We start from the raw sequence: 12,323 nt of genomic DNA, 5'->3' as shown, positions 1-12,323 counted from the left end.
GGGTGCATTTGAAGATGTGAATGCACCCTATAGCTCACGTCTTGTTGTATCTCCAAGAGCGGACATAAAGGAAAATCTCCTCAACAAGACATAGACCAGTGATGGCAAACCTTGGCACCCCAGATGTTTTGGAACTACATTTCCCATGATCAACTTCACTGCAGAGTGCATAAACATCATGGGAAACGTAGTTCCAAAACATCTGGGGTGCCAAGGTTCGCCATCACTGACATAGACAGCAAAAAGTAACCCGATAGAGGTTTTACCCTTTCCCTACTCTTTTAAAAACTAAAATACAACTTTTGGTAATACATACACTGTAAAAACAGTAGTAAATGTTTTCACGGGAAGGATTATATACTTTGTAAAATCATAATGGGTTTATGTTATGAGGTTATTTAAAATACAACTGGTTCGTAAGGGCGACTGGCGCATCTGTTTTCTGCTGATTATGCATTCATTTTAAAATTAAATACTGTACCTAAAAATTTTTATATGACTATAGCGTTTTTTTTTTTCTTGGTTAGATTTCGCAGTGCACATGATCTGCTTTTCAATTAGCTGACATTTCCTTTTTTTTATATTTCTTTAGCTTATTTTACATTAAAATCTGCTTATAGCACAGTCTTGGCTGAGCGAGAAAAGCTAAAGCAGCTATTAGAACAAGACTCTTCGCCGACTGCTCAAATACTGGGCCTGAAGAATGCCTTATCAGTGGTAAGATTCTTTGTGATACAGCTATGAATCTGAAATTAAACACTTTAACAAACCTTACAATTGTGTATAAAAGCCCCTAAAAAGGAACTTGCTGTGTTGCCTATACAAGCCCATCAGATTCTCATGTTCATTCCCTTAGTACAGGCTACAGAATAAAAGGGAGGATCTGACTAGCTGCTATGAACTAAGGTGCCTGGCGTTCACCATATATTAGGATCAGTGGTGTTGACTTTACTTCATGCTTATGGCACTTGCTGGCTGTATGTCCTCCTGCTTTTTCTGTGTGTGTCCTGCTCATGCTAACAAGGCTTGCAAAGGATTATATACTATGTACACTCAATCAATATTTCTCATTATAAAACCATCTCAATTTTTTCCTTAATTGGTTCCTGATTGAAAAAGGTGATTGAAAATGTCAAATGATGAAAAAAAGATGAAATCCTAAAATTACTATCAATATCTCCTATCTACCTATTTTATTATTGCTATCTGTATTTTTTTTATAAATTGCAGGCAGTAAAACAAAATGCTGATCTTACAGAACGCTTGCACAGAATTCATGCTGATTCTTTGCTTCATGATACAGCTGCTAGTGCAAACCTCAGTCCAGTAAAGGTGGGTGAAGATATCCTGGCTTAGTGAAGTACCAGCCAAAATAAAATGGGCACAAAAGTGTACATAGATATGTCAGATGAGTAAACGCCCTTGTTTTGCTAATGCTGCAATTTCCTTTTTTCTTTATTATTTTGTGAAGAGTGTTTTATATGTTTAAAAATGTCAAGTTTAAAGGGTAACTCCACTTTCATGGGGAAAAAAATTATTTAAAAAAAATAAAATATCATATACAATTGCGACAAGTCTTATTGTAATTGAGTGTTATTAAAAATCACCTTTCCTTTTCAATCTGAAGTGCTGTCATTTTCTGTAAAATGCAAAATGGTTACCTGGAGGTGTTCTGTACACATTCTGCGTACAGAACGCCCCCCTGAAACATAATTTCATGCTTGTGTGATTGGCTCACTGATTTTGCCAGGACTCTGCATTAAGATACATCTGCAACAAAAATGTCACTTTCAGTGAGATACTCCCAATAGGAAATCACGTCTAAAGGGATGCAGACCCTGCATTTTTCCTCATAAGAGCCCTGCAGGTACAGCAGCTGATTGATAATTATGAAACCACTCCCATTAGATTAACTTTTAACATGAACACAGGCAAACACACAGGGATTTCTTTAGAAAAATAAAAGGTTGGAATCTGCAACACAGTTTGTTAAAATCTTTGTAATGTACATAGATCACCCAGAGGGGAATGTTTTTTTTTTTCTCAACAAACGTGGAGTTGCTCTTTAAATTTGGTATAGTCGTCTACACTTGGTTTAAAGCTTTCTACTCACATATTTCCTGTGCTTGTGGTAGGTAAGGTCAGCAATACACCAGGGCTGAACGCAAGCTTGTCTATCAACTCCAATTCAATCAGAATGCTAACAGATGCATCCTTGACTGAGATAGATACCAAAAAAAGTTAGAGCAGTAAATACTTTATGCTTTATGTGTACTTTCCTAAGTCAGATATACTGAGCTGAGCAGCAACTATGCATTGTGCATCACTGTGTATATGTTCAGTTGTGTCTAGCATGCTATTTATTTCACGCGCTGTTTCATACACTTTCTATTTGCTGAGCTTGCTAAATAGCTGTGCACCCTTTACAACATTACTATAAAATGTGTTCATGTATTTGTAAAATGTGGCTGTTATATACCGTATGTGTGATTACATAGTACAGTCTCACAAACTCAACTGACCTATGTGAATCGTGAATGCTGCAAATTAGTGGGAAATAGCCAGGCATAATAATTTTCTCTGACTTTGGTTAGATTTTCAATTGTTTTAAAAGGTAAGCTATCTTAAGAAAAATAAAGGCTGTCACTGAAGAATTCTTTTGTTGAAAATGTTTTTTCTTTGGCTGTCATGCTGGCGCTTTGGCTTAAGTGTAGTTTAGAAGCTTTGTTCAGACCAGCAAGCTGAACGCATGGGCACCGGTGTGCACTGGGACAAACAGTGCCGATTAGCTGATACTCGATCATAGCGTTGCTTACTTTTTTTTGTGCGCACTTCACTGAAAATTAACAAAGCGTTAATCCATTAAATTCTATTGGCCACAGAGCGACTGCATGCCATAGTTCAGAACACTGAATAGCACGTTTGTTTCAGCTTTCATTTTTTCACACATTTGGGCTTATTTATGACAAAAAATGGCTAATTAGATGTTAGCGTTTACATTTCAATATATAACAGTCAAGTGCCAGATCTTTACTACTGTGTATCCAGAGAAGCCAGATTTGACAGTTATTGCCTCCTTTTTTGAAAGTTACCTTCTCAAATCTATTTAACTTTTTCCTTAGTTTTCTGTTACACAACTGTTTTACTGAAAAATCCTGATTAGATCATGAAAATAATTTAGGACACTGCACCTCTACCTTTGTTTATGTGTATTTCTTAAAGTGGTTCTAAAGGCTGAAGATTTTTTACTTTATTGTTTAAATAATTTTTATTCATTTCAAATAGTTAACAAATGGGTACAGCACAGTGAAAAACAAGACAACATTCATGAAAGACAGATAATTTAAAACTCATACACAACACAACAGAAAAACTATAAAAAACATATAAAAAAGGTGTGTATCCTAGGACGCTGTTCAAATATCATTGCTACCATAATTATTCACCAGAGAGGAGGAAAGAGACAACAGCAGATGTGGGTGCTCCCCACATCTGAATGTAAATAATCCAACTGATCTTCACCAAGATAGGTCTAGTGGCTACCAGATTCCTCCACCTTATCCTCTCATCCTCACTCCCCTGCCCTTTTCTTCTCCCCCTTCATCATCTCCCATCCACGCCTTCCTGTATTGGTATGTGAACAAAAAACAAACTGAAAAACAATCCATTTGTGATATTTAGGGAGAAGAAAAGGAAATTACTCTCATCCTTCTTGATCTTCCTTCCCTTTCCTTCTTTCTTCCCATAATATACATCTTCCCTTCCCCTTTTTCCCTCCCTTATAATCAACCTTTTAGGCCTATATTGGGCATTCTATATTCAGTAAATTTTTAACCACTATTCCCTATTACTATGAATATATATCTTGTGTATCCTTAAAAAATTAGTTCTCCCGCCCCATTTACCCCACACCATAAGACAATGGGGGGGTGGGGGTATAGCTCAGTGTTGAGAGGAAAGGATAGGCAAGCTTTTGTAATCACCCAAGTACAAAACAAAAAAAATAAAACAAATAAAGAATTACTAAGCCAACCTCTTTCCTTTTCCTATCCACTATCTCTTTTCCATATTATGGGTTTTCCTCCACCACTCCCTCTCTGCCCTCCTCCAATGCATTTTCATCACCTACATATCTTCTATAAACGGAAAACTGTTTAAACTCAAACCAACTTCTCCAGGTTTCATAAAATCTTATATGGGAATGATTTTGTAACTGTATCAACTCTTCCAATAATCTGGTTCTATCTAATTCTCTTAACTATTCCGACATAGTTGATATTTTCTTGGATTTCCAGTATTTCGGGATTTATACCTTTGCTGTGTTCAACAAAAATGGAATAATAGACATTTTATATTTTTTCCTTGACTCTCTAGTAGTGCACATTCAGTCCTTTGTTTCAATGTCTTATTACATTTATACTTTATGTAAGCTTTTAAGAAAAGTAAAGTCGGCTTATCTTTGTTATGTAACTGTGGTCCAAGTCGAGAACACATGTTATAAAAGGTCTCTCTAGTCACCAATCAAAGTTAAACCCATCCTTGAAAATGGCAGTTGCTATTGATGACTGTGACTGTCAACAAGCCTGCACTTGTAGCAGAATTTCATCTTTCATTATCTGCTTACGACTGTCATTTTTTTTTTAACAACTCTAGTTATTATTATTAGCTCTTATCTGTTGATAATTTTAAAAAGTCTTCCTTCCACTTGAAGTAATTCTCACTGTAAATTAAGTACTTGTAAGGCTCTTCTGCTTCAAGCCCCCTGTGGGTCTGTTCCTGTGGAAGTAGCAGATAAGGGCTTGCTGTGTAATGTGTGCAGATCTAGAAGCATCACAGCTTGTCACATCCATTCAGTCTTTGCTGGGAAGTCAGCTCCCACCTGGGAGACGTGGGCAGAAAATTACCATTATCTGAAAAAGACCTTCACTCATACAGTATTCACAAGACAGAATAAAATTGTTTATGTGACTCTCTGTAACAGTGCCACAAGACCACGCGCCTCTCAGGCACCTAGGGGACTTGCTGACAGATAATAGTTTTTGACATGAGAAAATAGAAATGGATGTTAAGTTGGTAAGTATGAAATAATCTTAAACTACATACAAGAAAACAAACTGATTTGTTGATTGGGAAACCACTGTTTACTACCATGCAGGTGAACCCAGAAACATCCTGGTGTTTTTTGAAGGGCCTGGTGAACTGAAGGCTAATTGCAAAAGCAGTAAGGTTCCAGTGATTCATTTCTTAGGTCATACTGCAATATCAGATTTTACCAGTGGTTCTTTAGTTCCAGATGTCTGTTCATAGGAAACCCAGGGTCTACTGTATGGCTGGGGGTAGATTAGCCTTTAAAGAACAGGGGATATTCAGTTTCGCTGCAGCTTCCATTTAGGACAATCTGTTATAGTTAGAAAATATGAAGCCTGATCTAGGATGCCAATATGCTACCAAACTGTGGCTATAACCATGTTCCTGTTTGTGGTAGAAATCTTTCATCCAGCTGCCCAGACTGGGACCATGGATGTGGTTTCTGTGCCAGGCTGTTAAACAGTGCTATTTACTATAATATTTTAAACGTTTATCTGTGTGCAAAGTTAAATATATATAAAAGCAGGAGTACATATAAAAGCTGAATATATTTGAAGTGCAGATTATGTTATGTAGTTAAATGTTTTACTACAGGCAGTAGTTTGCCTGTTAAAAAATCACATTGAAGGCCTTGTCATTTCCTACGTAGCCTGTCTCCAGATTAGTTACATGGAAATTTTTATTAGTTGTAAACATAAATCTGGATAATTGTTATGTGCTTGTGTGTGTGTAAATATATGTATATGTGTATATGTGTATATATATATATATATACATACAGTATCTTACAAAAGGGAGTACATCCCTCACAGTTTTGTAAATATTTTATTATATCTTTTCATGTGACAACACAGAAGAAATTACACTTTGCTACAATGTAAAGTAGTGAGTGTATAGCTTGTATAACAGTGTAAATTTGCTGTCCCCTCAAAATAACTCAACACACAACCATTAATGTCTAAACCGCAGGCAACAACTGTTGTCACATGAAAAGATATAGAAAAATATCTAAGCGTTTTGCTATGCGGTACCCTTATGAGAACTCCCTGCTCAAAAAGTGTACTGTCCGACTTGTGGTGGACTCTCCAGTTTCTAAGTTAAACAAAGCAACCATGATTCCGGTTGAGGAGTCCCCGGCCTTTAAGGACCCAGCTGACAGAAAAGCAGAGGCCGTGGCCCACCATATGTGCACTGTGGCTGGTTCGGCATTTAGGCCGGTTTTTACTATTGCCCTGGTGTGGCAAACTCTGACCGAGTGGGCCAGGATTTTACGCCAGGATCTAGAGGGGGAGCAACTTCCCCCTGCCTTTGCTGAGCTTGCGGACCAGTTGGTCCAGGGGCTGCAATTTATTTGTGATGTCTTTTTGGATGTGGTTCCCCTAGTGGCTCAACACTCTGTTTCAGCGGTGAACGTTCGGCGTGTCTTTTGGCTCAAATGCTGGTCTGTTGACCAGACTTCTAAAAAGGCCTTGGCTGATCTTGTCATTCAAGGAGATCGCCTGTTTGGTGCTACCCTGGATGACATCATTAAAGGTCTCACAGGGGGTACCTTTCTTCCGCAGGCTACTAAGGGCAAGGCCCCTTGTCGTAGACCCGGGACAAGGCCCCTTCAGCATGAAGGTGCGCCCTCATCTGTATCTGGGGTGGGGAGATGTCTTTGCTGGTTCAGGGACCCGTGGACTCCCCTGATACAAGTCAAGTAGGTCCACGAGGTCATTCGGTCCAGCTACAAGATTGAGTTTTATTCTTATCCTCCAGGTAAGGTTCTTCCTTCCAATGTGCGACTGTCCCCGGTCCGCTTAAAGGCTCTTTTTGGGGCGGTGCAAGACCTTTTAAACTTTTTCAACTTTAAAGGGTGATGGTCCCGGTTCAGACTTCCGGACGTTTTAAGGGGTTTTTACTCAAACCTGTTTACAGTCCCCAAGAAGGAAGGCAAGGTGTGTCCAATTCTGGACCTCAAGGTGCTGAACTACTTTGTGCGGGTGCAGAAGTTCAGAATGGACTCCGTTCGCACTATGGTGGCTTCACTGCATCAGGGGGATTTTTCTTGCCTCTGCCAATATCAAGGACGCTTACCTTCACATTCCAATATGTGTCGGTCTCCAGTGCTTTCTCCGCTTTGCCGTGGGAGTGGAGCATTATCAGTTTGTGGCGTTACCCTTTGGTCTCGCTTCTGCTCCTCGGGTCTTCACGAAAGTGTTGGCACCGGTGCTAGCATTGTTACGCCAATGGTGGATCGCAGTACAGGGCTACTTGGATTACCTCTTTCTGGGGGTCTGAGTCTCCTACTGCTCTGTTGGAAAACCTGGAGATCACCATACGAGCTTGAGGGTGTTCAGCTGGATTCTGAGATTTCAGAAGTCTGCTCTGGTTCGGTTCACAAAGCTGGACTATCTGGTCTGACTCTGGACTCGGCCTTAGCCAGAGTGCTCCTTCCTCTGGACAAACTCCAGAAACTACTGGCTGTAATTCGTCTCCTGCTGTCCAGCAGATGGTAATCCCTCCTGTCTTGCATGCGGTTGCTGGGCCTGAACGTGTCTACCTTAGACACAGTTCCATTTGCACAGTTCCATGAGGTCCCTGCAAAGGAAGATTCTGGCCAAATGGGAAAGAAACCACAGTCTCTGGAGAATCAGATCCAGTTGAGCCAGGGAACAAAAGAGTCTCTGTTATGGTGACTTCATTCTTCGGCGCTTCGGCTGGGCAAATCTTCCCTCACCTTGTGTTGGACTGTGGTCAGCCAGTCTGCTGGGTGGGGTGGGGGGGGGGGGTGGCAGGTGGCGTCCTCGGCAAAATTTCTGCTAAGGGTGTCTGGATACCGGAAGATTCCAGACTACGGATCAATGTCTTGGTACTCCGAGCAATCAGACTGTGCCTGGAACATCAGATGGATCGTCTTCAGGGATGTCCAGTGCACATTAAATCAGACAATGCCACTGCTGTGGCTTATGTCAATCACCAGGGGGGCACAAGAAGTGTCCTGGTGGCTCTGGAGGTAGCCAGCATTATAAGGTGGGCAGAATGGTTCATTCCACCCCACCTTGCCGTACACATTCCCGAGGTGAAAAATTGGCAGGCGGATTACCTCAGTCGGCAGGCGTTGGACCAAGGGGAGTAGTCCCTTCATACGGAGGTGTTTCATCAGTTGTGTCTCCGGTGGGGCATCCCCGAGGTGGATCTGTTGGTCCCTCCAGTGCAGTCTCTGTTGCTGCCTTGGGACCTCAATTTGGTGCTTTCAGTCCTCCAAAAGCCTCCTTTTGAGAATCTTTTTTTTTTTTTTCATTTGAATAAAAACATTGTGTTTCCTGTGTCCCAGGCCAAAACATTCGAAGGAAAATGCTTTGCATGCCTTGGACGTGGTCTGTGCAATTAGGGTGTACCTGGCAGCTACGGAGTCTTTTTGGAAATCAGACTCTTTATTTGTGCTTACGGATGGGCCGCGGAAAGGGTTGTCCTCATCCTCTGCGACCATTTCCAGATGGATCAGACAGACGGTGATTCAGGCCTATTCCATCAAGGGTCAGGTTTGTCCTTTCCCTGTCAAGGTGTACCCTACTCGGGCGCTCAGTGCCTCCTGAGCCTTCCGTCATCAGGTATCCGTGACACAGGTTTGCAAGGCGGCCACCTGGTCATCGGTGAACACTTTCACAAAGTTCTATAAAGTGGATGTGTTGGCATCTGCGGATGCTTCCTTTTGGCTGCAAAGTTTTGCAGGCTGCTGTTTAGAAGACTTTGTCCTCTTTGAGGGTGTACTATTTTTCTCTATCATTCATTGACAGGCGCAGTCTTCTGATCTTCATATCAGTAGGGTTATACTGCCCCCTACAGAATTAGGGCACTTGGCAGAAAAAAGTTCTGGCTAAGCCTTTGGGCAGTCCCAGGGGGTATACCCTCTCTCTCCCTGGGATGTCAGTTTTAATCTGCCTAGTCAGGAGTAAGGACCTAGTTCCTTGCTGTGATCTCTGGTCCTGGCAATTTTTTTTATCTAGTTAGCTTTTTCTCTGGATTTTGTTCCTGTGAGATCTACAAGCAACTATGCTGGATCTGGGCGACGGGCTGAATATATAGATCCAGTGGTCACCCCAACCGGCCAATGAGCGAGCGCAGACCTTAGCTCCGCGCTGGTTCGGCTGCGACATAGTCCCACTGGACGGGAACTGGCCCTGTGAGTTAATTGTTAAGCCGGGTCGCATACGACCGGGTCGAGGCCCGAGTTGCAGCGTTCCTTTTTGGCCGAGAGCCCTCCCACTTCGGCGGAGGGGGGTTCTGTCAGGAGATGGCGCCCGCCTTTTCTTGGTATGGTGAGTAAATGTTCCCCCCTCTCCCCTGGCGGGTTTTGGGGTGGGGTTCGGGCCCCTCCCTAGGACAGTCAGACCTCTACAACCTTGGTTTCCTCTCTGTCCTGTCATGCACCCCCCACCTAACTGCCCCCCCTTACTACTAGGCGCTATTGGGACGTTTGTGACCACTCCCGGGGGCTGGGACCGAGCTTTAGGCCGCGGGTGGGCCATCGGCGATGGATGAACGATTATGCGGGAAGGGGTTTCTGTCACTTTAGGGCCCACCTTCTAATCGATCCCGTCAGGAGGCTGGGGGTTCCACGAGGGTCCTCAGTAGCTCCGCAGGCCACGTGGGGCCGCCATTTTCTTGTAGCCCTAGTGCTCTGCATGAATCGGCGGCCATCTTGTTACACCCGGTGCCATTTTGAGGTGGTTTTCTGATAGGAATCACTAAATGGGAGTTCCCGGAGGCATTTTTCTGGGTGGAACCCCTCCCTATACCCAGGTGCTGATCTTCAGATCTTTCCTTCTGGATCGAGATCGCTGCTGATGTGCTGTGCAGACGTTCTGGGCCTCCTGGTGCATCTTTGGTGTAGGTGGTGAGTCTGGGGGGTCTCTCGCTCTCTCTCTGCTGGGGGTCTCAAGTGCGCTTTGCCTGACCTCTTGGGGGCGCTTTAGCGCGGTGGGACGTATAAAAATAATAGTTTTTTCATCTTTTTGCTGATGGGTTCCCCTGGTGTAACATGGACCCTGCAGAACATGTGTTCCCACCTGACCCCCTCAAGGAGGCTGCAGGGCCCTCCGGATCCCAGATGTCAATAAATGCACTTTTGCAGTCCTGGAATTGTTTGTGTCCCGGGTGGAGGTGGCCTTTAAATGCCCTCTGCCTCATCTGATGTCTCAGATTCTGAGTCTGACTCAGCTACCGCAGACGCGGATCTCCCTGCCAGGTCTACTACCTCGCGCCCTGTCTCCTCTGACAGTGAGGATGACATTTCTACCTCCGCAACCACGAAAGGAAAGGCATTGGTGGACGCACTGGTTGTATCTGTGCGTGAGACCCTAAATATGGAGGACACAGATACGACTGGGACTGAGGCGCAGGTTACGTTTGGCACTCACAAGCCATCCAGAGCGGCAAAGGTTTTTCCCTTTCCCGTGTTTTTTGACAACATGCTCAAAAAGCAATGGGAGCGCCCAAAGCGTTCCCCTGAGGTGCCTAAGCGGATTGCTAGACGCTATCCCTTTGAGGAGTCCCTTATAAGGAAGTGGACTGTGCCACCTATGGTGGACCCTCCGCTCTCAAGACTGAATAAAGCTACCATGATCCTAGTGGAGGACTCCCCATCCTTTGAAGGATCCAGTGGATAGAAAAGCGGAGTCTGTGGCCCGCAATATGTACTCCCTGGCGGGATCTGCACTCAGACCGGTGTTTCCGGTTGCCCTTGTCTCGCAAACATTGACTGAATGGGCTAAGTTACTACGCCGTGACCTGGAGGGGAAACATCTTCCTCCTGCCTTTGAGGAGCTGTTGGATCAGCTGGTGCAGGGGCTGCAATTTGTTTGCGATGCCGCGTTGGATACTGCTTTCATATTGGCAGTGGTCCTCCGGTGTATACTTTGGCTAAAATGCTGGTCTGCGGATCAGGCTTCAAAGAAGGCCTTGACTGATCTACCTTTTTAAGGAGATCGCCTGTTTGGGGCTACCCTGGATGACATGATCAAAGGTCTCACAGGGGGTAAGTGTACCTTTCTCCCACAGGCTAACAAGGGTAAGGGCCCTCATCGCAGACTGGGTCCCTCCTTTTCAGCACACAAGAAGTTTTTTTGTCCCTCAGGTTCAGTCGATAAGGCAAAGCCCTTCAAGACTCCCTCGGGTGGTTCCAATGGACCCTGGTCTGGCAAACAAAAATCTATTTTCTCCAGACCTGAGGACAAGGCCACTTTGGCCTGAAGGTGCGCCCTCACCCATATCTGGGGTGGGGGGACGTCTTTGCCAGTTCCTGGATCTGTGGCTATCGTGGATACAAGACAAAATGGTTCAAGAGGTCATACGGTCGAGTTTCGATCCATCCCACCAGTAAGGTTTTTCCCTTCCAATGTGCAACTGTCCCCAGATCACTTACAGGCTCTCTTTAGGGCAGTACAGGACCTGGTACAACAGGGAGTAATAGTTCCGGTTCCGTGTGCGGAACGTTTTCAGGGTTTTTAATCAAACCGGTTTACACCCCCCAGGAAGGAAGGCAAGGTGCGTCCAATCCTGGACCTGAAGGCACTGAATTGCTTCCTGCGAGTTCAAAAATTCAAGATGGAATCATTTCGCATGGTGGTGGCTTTCCTACAGCAAGGGGATTTCCTTGCCTCCATAGACATCAAAGCTGCCTACCTTCACATTCCGATATGTGCAGGACACCAACTATTTCTCCATTTTGTCGGGGGAGAGGATCACTATCAGTTGTGGCGTTGCCCTTTGGTCTCGCCTCTGCTCCTCAGGTCTTCACAAAGGTTTTGACTCTGGTCCTGGCGCTGTTGCCACAGTGGGGGATATCGGTCCTGGGTTACCTGGACGATCTGCTTCTACGTGCGGAGTCTCCCACGGTGCTGGAAACAAATTTGGCAATCACCATGTTAACTCTGGAGGAGTTTGGGTGTATTCTGAACCTTTAGAAGTCGTCCTTGGTCCCTTCCATGAGACTGGACTATCTGGGCCTGACTTTGGACTCGTCCTCAGCCAGGGTGTTTCTTCCTCAGGAAAAACTCCTGGCTGCGATTCAGCTGTAGCTGTCCAGCAAGCGGTTGTCCCTTCGTGTCTCCTGTAGGGAGCAGTATAACCCAGTGGTTAAGAAGATCAGGAGCGGTGTCCATCAATGAACGTCAGAGAAATGGATTTTACGGTAAGTCAAAAATCCAATTTTTGTTAAAACAACAAACATGTTATAATTACTGGCTCTGTGC

General features: G+C 44.2%; 1 protein-coding gene across 2 annotated transcripts in view; it reads left to right on the top strand.

Moving 5' to 3' along the window:
- The window catches only part of OSBPL3 (oxysterol binding protein like 3), a 260,883-nt gene that overhangs the window by 187,472 nt on the left and 61,088 nt on the right, over nucleotides 1-12,323 (top strand). For both annotated transcript variants that reach the window (XM_082257477.1, XM_082257478.1), the window contains exon 11: nucleotides 593-717. In XM_082257477.1, coding sequence (XP_082113603.1) covers nucleotides 593-717 — 125 coding nt within the window. The remainder of the gene's footprint in view (nucleotides 1-592; nucleotides 718-12,323) is intronic.

The sequence above is a fragment of the Pelophylax lessonae genome (genome assembly GCF_965119305.1).
Source record: "Pelophylax lessonae genome assembly, chromosome: 5".
In the NCBI taxonomy this organism is placed as follows: domain Eukaryota; kingdom Metazoa; phylum Chordata; class Amphibia; order Anura; family Ranidae; genus Pelophylax; species Pelophylax lessonae.
The sequence above is the reverse complement of the archived record's forward strand: the minus strand, read 5'-3'. Positions and strand labels throughout refer to the sequence as shown.